This window comes from Danio rerio, chromosome 16 (assembly GCF_049306965.1).
Source record: "Danio rerio strain Tuebingen ecotype United States chromosome 16, GRCz12tu, whole genome shotgun sequence".
Lineage (NCBI taxonomy): Eukaryota > Metazoa > Chordata > Actinopteri > Cypriniformes > Danionidae > Danio > Danio rerio.
The window spans coordinates 12,177,961-12,184,614 of NC_133191.1; the positions used below are offsets into that span (position 1 = coordinate 12,177,961).

Here is a 6,654-nt window from a genome sequence, read left to right on the forward strand (position 1 = left end):
AACATACTGTAAAATAACAGTACATTGCTGGCAACTGCAGCTGCCAGTATTTTACTGTTTTTTAACGGGACAATTTTTAACAGTGTAGTTAACCTAATTAACCTAGTTAAGCCTTTAAATGTAACTTTAATCTGTATAGAAGTGTCTTGAAAAATATCTAGTCAGATATTATTTACTGTCATCATGACAAAGATAAAATAAATCAGTTATTAGAAATGAGTTATTAAAACTATTATGTTTAGAAATGTGTTGAAAATCTCCTTTAAACAGAATGTGGGCGGGAAATAAACAGGGGGGCTCATTCTGACTTCAACTGTATAAATTTGCGTATTTATTTATTTATTATTTTGCAGGTTTCGTCCGCCATAAACAATAGACTGATGTCATGATGTCATGTGCGTATTGGGTCTTGCAGACAAAAAAAGAGAAGATTTTTGTATGCTACAGCTGATGTAATGTTACATAAGGGGGCTTTACCGAGGTTTCGTTTTCAATTCAACTGCATTTTGGACAAGGTTAGCACTAGATGGCGCTGAAAAACCTGCTGAAATCATCACGCTCGATAAGCTCAAAGTTTTTTTTTACTGTAAAATATATTTAGGCATAAGCATTTAGAGTGCAGGGCTGGAGTGAACCTACTGAGCTACCCGGATGGGTTAAGAAGACTAAGGAAAAAAAGGACAGAAGAACATCTTCATTACCTTTTTCTACTCTGTACTGTGACTGTGCGTACTGTAAACATTGAGCAACGAACGACCTAATGTACGATTCCCAGCAGATGCGTTACATGACACCAAAGGAAAAGCGACTGCTTACAAAGAACAAAGACAAACAGTGACAAAGAGATTCAAAAACATGGCAGCACCTGTAAGTTCTTTTAAGCTCTTGTCGAAGATAGGATGTATTCTTTTGTTTTAACCATGCAACCTTGTTTAGACAACAGTTTTTAGACAACAGTTTAACAGCTAAAATGCTCTGTAAACCTAAACATGATAACTTTTTTTCTTATATCTTAAAAAACAACAACAGAGTGCAATTTTAATCAAACGCATCCGTGTGCGCTTGTCATCGAGAAGATTTGGGGTTTGTGTGTAATTGTATAGCCTGTTGTCAGCTGTTCCGCCAACTGCTTTACTTTCCGTTTCACAACTGTTGCAACATCATGTGAAAACCCAGCATGTGATTACTTTTTTGTAAAGAAAAAAAACACTCGTCACTGTTCATAAAGCAGACAATCAGACGCTGATCTCCAGTTTCACACTCACCGTTCATAAGTCTGTTTCTGTTTTAGTCAAACATGGAGGTAGAGCTTCACGGATTGTTTGAGAAAAACAACTCCTTCGACTATGATAATTATGAGAACAAAGAACTGGACTGCCAGTCAAAAGCAGTCTCTGATGCATTGGGGGTCTTCATTCCCCTGCTTTACTCTTTGGGGATCTTATTGGGGCTGCTGGGACATGGACTGGTTCTGGCAGTATTGTGGCACAAGTGGCTGAATTGCAGTGTGATGGACATCTTCATCTTTCATTTGAGCTTAATTGACAGTCTTCTGCTGCTCACAATGCCTCTCTGGGCCGTGGATGCCGTTAAAGGATGGATCATGGGGTCAGGACTCTGCAAACTGGCTGGAGTTCTGTTTAAGGTGAGTGACTGCAGGTTTGATAATGTGTTGGTCTCATACGTTGAATATGATGTTAAATGTGGTTACTTGGTTGCAGAATATAATTAAATTTGGATGTCATATTAATAAATATGAATACTGGATATTAGATGAAACCTGGTTTTCAAATGGGATCTGGTAAAGATGCTGTTTAATTTGTTTTTAAATAGAAAAAGCAGAGCAGTAGTGTAGTAATTTTGTGACGTGTTTTGAATATACTGTAAAATGCAAGTAGTTATAAGTCGGCTTTACTTTAAAAAAGAAAAAGACTAAACCTTTTAAAACTTGGAGTTTTTATGCTCACTTAACCAAATGTTTATAATTATGCACATTTTATTATCTGAAAAAATTAAAGCAATGTGTACTCACTGTTTTAAGTTAACTAATCTCTTTTTATAGTGGATCTGCCTAGTTAAGTGACACGAGGCTAATTTGCTGTGTGGATCTATTAAATTCTGATCAAAATTGGAGTTTGGATTTAAAATACAATTTTATACTACAGCTACAAGTTTAATGTGGTGGTTTTAACAGCAGCAAAGAAAGACCACCAAGCATAATCCCAAAGTGTGTTACACTATGCTACTGATTATTTAAAACCTCTTAAACATTGTTGCCACTTTTTAAAATAAAGTCGGCAGTTGTCATGACATTAAGAATATAACTACAGTATCTTAAATAAAATAAAATTAATTACATATAAAATCTTAAACTTTTAAGAATCCAAACACACTATAAACTATTTTAAAAGCAGTAAAACGCTGATCCTAGCCTACATTAAGGTTGAAATGACAGCAAGCGTTTTGCCATTTAAAGTGCAAATAATTCTAAAGCCAAAAGGTCAACAAGAAAGCCTTCACATTTAGATTGTGTTTCTTTTTTTCACACTTAATTTGATGGTACATATCACACATTTTGTTGACTAAAAGTTGCATGGCAACGACATGCTTATTACTTCTCAGTTGAGAGTATTAGTTGACTTTCTGCTTAATATCTGCTGATACTGCTTCTTCAACATTTAACTGACGTACACTGTCCCTAACCTCAAACTAAAAGTCTAATCTAAGTATAATCTAATGAGAAATAGTTGGCATGTTGATGCAATGTAACTTAAATGCGTTAAAGGGACCATCAAAATAAAGTGGTACTTATTTTTCTTTCTTTTCTTTGTTTTTTTAGTGTAAACATTAATCAAATCTACATGTTTTTCTAAAAAATGGTAGTTTTAAAACCAAAGGAAATTAGGGCTGCAACTAACGATTATTTTAATCATCGATTAATCTGCAGATTTTTTATTTATTTATTATTTTATTTTTTTTTGGTCAATCGATGAATTTGATTAAATTGATTTTAATCGACTTGACGGATGTGGTGTTGCAGCCCTAAAGGAAACCAAAATAAATAGAAAAATTCTATTTCTAATTTACATACATATTTTGTGTGTGTGTGTGTGTGTGTCAGGCACGTGCACACATAGGGCTCAACCTGTGCAGTGCACATTCCCTTTTTAGTCTTGGATAGAAAGTGCGCTTCCAAAATGATCAAAAGTGCCCCCGCGACGCGGCACACCTTCGGTCCCACCCTTCAGTAGGCGCGCGACAACACCGCTCTTGAGTACGCGCGCGACAACACAGCTGATCAGTACGCGCGCGATAACACCGCTCTTCAGTACGCGCGCATCCACTCTGCAGATCTGCACCAATCCCCACCCTCCCTCTTCCAAAAATGTATCCTGCACATGCCCTTTGGACGGTCTCTGCACGGGCCTGGTGTGTGTGTGTGTGTGTGTGTGTGTGTGTGTGTGTGTGTGTGTGTTTAAAAGACACTAAAAATTGTAATTTATTGTCAACTGTATTATAATAAGTGTTCCCTTTCTCTGTCTCTTCAGATGAATTTCTACTGCAGTATGTTGATGTTGGCCTTCATCAGTGTGGACTGCTACCTGTCCATTGTTCATGGAGTTCAGAAGTTATCTCGTAAAAAGCCCATGGTGGTTCATGGATGTTGTCTGATTATCTGGCTCGTCTGCCTGCTCCTTAGCATCCCAGAATGGATCTTTCTGAAATCCATCAGTGACAGCACAGATCAGGTTAAAGATGAATGCATTTACTTTTATCCAGATGATTCCTGGCATCGTTCCTCACGATTTCCGCATCATGTCATTTTTGGTGTGGGAACTCTTGTGCTGCTGTTTTGTTGTACCTCCATCATGCTGAAGCTTCAACGTGAGTCTATGTGCCAGCAGAAGAAAATAGGCAGAAAAACAGCGATCATTGCAGTCCTAGTGCTGGTTTTTCTCATCTGCTGGACACCCTACAGCATTGCCTTCATTGTGAACACCGGTGCTCGTCCAGTGCACATTGATCCTTTAACAGGAGAGAGTGAATGTGAATGGAGGCAGTGGACAGCTAGCAAAATAACAGCCATTTTTGGGCTTCTCCATTGCACTATCAACCCTGTTATTTACTTCTGTTTCTCCAAAGAGTTCAGGAGACGCTCACAGGCTGTGATAAAGTTCAATGCTTGTGAATCAAACAATAATGACGGCTCACTTTGGGACTCTACTGCAGACAATGTTAATACTACTGTCCAGGAGGAGCAAGGTCCACTTCAGCAAGTCAATGAACTTAAACCAAAAGTACAAACCCAGCAGGAGGATACATGAATATGTAAATCATTGACCGAGAGACTCTTTGTTTCTCGTAATTTATTTTATGCTTATTGTAATCTTCTGCATTGTATTTACAGCAAACTGTATTTAGACATGAGCATTTGATCATTGATATTTGGGTTTGGATTTACTTGAAGGTATTTGTACAGTCATACTGGAAAATCCCACTCTCGTGATTGAGGGTGGAAAAGCGGGAGACCCGCAGGTCATGGAATTTCTGGATTATTTGGGAATTTGGAAATGTCTATAGCAGACATTGAAAGTCGGGGAGTTTTATTACATGGTTTTTGTCTGAGTCATGCAATATCAGGGATTTTTTTGTTTGTTGTTTTTAAGTTTAAGTGAAGTTTATTTATAAACTAATTTCAAGAGGAGCACATGCTTATAATTGATCACAGCTGGTCCCACATTAGCTAATTTAGGATTCACCAATCAGACAATTCCTTAGTCCCCATAAATACCCTAAGTTCAGTACCACAGCCATCTTTGTTTTGAAAAATCCCCCTTCCACCCTTTCTGCTCTTTCTTTCCTAGATGGGTGGCACGGCGGCCCTTTGGTTAGCACTATTGCCTCACAGCAAGAACGTCACGGGTTCAAGTCCATACCAAGCTAGCCAACGTTTCTGTGCAAAGTTTAGATGTTCTCCCTGTGCTAGCGTGGGTTTCCCCCGGTTTTCTCTCACCATCCAAAAACATGCCATTTAAGTTAATTGACTAATCCAATTTGGCACTATAGAAGTGCTTCTAGTAAGTAGTTATCTTTCCATAACAATCCCTAGATTGTTAGAAGAGGGAACCCTGGGCTCGAGGATCTTACAAGCTCAGGGCTCTCTCCCGGGACAGCAAGCCAAACGCGATTTATATCAATCATCAGCTAAGTGTAAACCGTTAAACTGTGTATTTAACAAAATGTAATATTTTTGTAGCATGTTTTTATATTGTTTATTTTTTTTATTTTAATTTTTTATTCAAATTGTTATGGTTATGCTCTTTTTAGGGCTATTTAAGTGAATTGCAGTCAACAGGTGGTACTTGTTAACATGCAAACATGCCAGAAAAAGGAACATTTCAAGTGCGTTGCCTACAAAATGACTGCATCAAAAGCTGGTTGTTTAAAGTAGATGACAGAAAGCTGATATCCTGTGCCGATGGTTATAAGGATCAGAATGTAGCTATAATGTTTGCTAAATAGTTGTAATTAATTGTATTTTTTAAGTATAGCCTATGTTAGGTAGCATAAGAGGTCACTTTAAGAATCGAAAATGTCGCAGTGTTTGTGAGCTAAATACTGTTAAGTCTTGATAGCAGAAGCTTGGATTAATCATTATTTAATGTTTAATCAACATTATATTACTGTTATAGGCTAATTAAAACAGATCGACAAGGCTCTTGAAATTACATTCAGCCTATTTTTCAGTGTAGCTTTGTTTTGGGCCTCAGCACTGTATCTTAAAAATGATGCCATGTAATAGTTATTTATTATTTATCCTAACCGTTGTGTTTTGTTATTTAACTTTAGTACTAAAACCATCTGTAAACAAGTAAGCTTATTAACAATTAAATGTTGGATTTAAAATACTCCCTGTGGCTTGTTTTGTCTGCTTAGTGCTCAGCACAACAGCAGTCTTTTGTTTTTCTCATCATTATAGATAATTGAAATTCAGCTTTTTAGACGATGATAATTAAGGTATTGTGAAAAGTGGGAACCGTGGCCAACTAGAGCACTTTGATTAATTTTCATTTTATCAGTGAAATTATTTTATTATTTTATTTATTTTTTTTTTTTAACTATTACATTTTTATTGTCACTTTGCAAGTGTTTTGTAAAGAGCATACGCATGTATTCTATAAGCAGTGTCAGATGGATATTATTAATGTCATTATTTTTGTCTGTTTTGGTTGATGGAGCTGTGCCCACTTGTGTCTGTGTGTGTAATGCGTGATCGCACTTCCGTTTGTTTGTGGTCATATAATTCAGCGTTTTTTAAAGAAGGCTATACTGTTTACCAAGTCTGCATTTGACCAACAAACATAAAAAATAAATATCACTGCGAAATATTTTTCAGTTTATAATATTTTTTTGCTACACAAAGCAGCTTACTCCAGATGATTTGCTTATTGGGGAACGGATAAAAACTACAAGATTAAAATGCATTGCATCTCTTGAGGATAATATGGTTCTCAGCATTGGGATCCAATTTCAGGGACCCACACAAGCCTTTTTGGCCTTAGAAAAGCCCAAAACTGATTAAAACAAGCTTTTGTCATTGTAGGAAAGTTTCATTCACAGCTAAACAAAAGTACAGTAACATAATATCTTTTA

The 6,654-nt window shown here is 36.7% G+C and overlaps 1 protein-coding gene across 2 annotated transcripts; it reads left to right on the top strand.

The window, feature by feature from the left end:
* Positions 1 to 603: 603 nt before the first annotated feature.
* On the top strand, positions 604 to 6,391 carry cxcr3.3 (chemokine (C-X-C motif) receptor 3, tandem duplicate 3). Of its 2 annotated transcripts, XM_005173495.6 has the most exons (3): positions 604 to 867; positions 1,292 to 1,645; positions 3,549 to 6,391. In XM_005173495.6, exons 1-3 carry the CDS (start codon positions 856 to 858, stop codon positions 4,323 to 4,325), a joined length of 1,143 nt encoding a protein of 380 aa, XP_005173552.2. In that variant the 5' UTR covers positions 604 to 855; the 3' UTR covers positions 4,326 to 6,391. The 2 variants fall into 2 exon arrangements, with proteins under 2 accessions (XP_005173552.2, NP_001138285.1); NM_001144813.1 differs by lacking the exon at positions 604 to 867 and having other exon boundaries at positions 1,298 to 1,645; positions 3,549 to 4,325.
* The last annotated feature ends 263 nt before the right edge of the window (positions 6,392 to 6,654 follow it).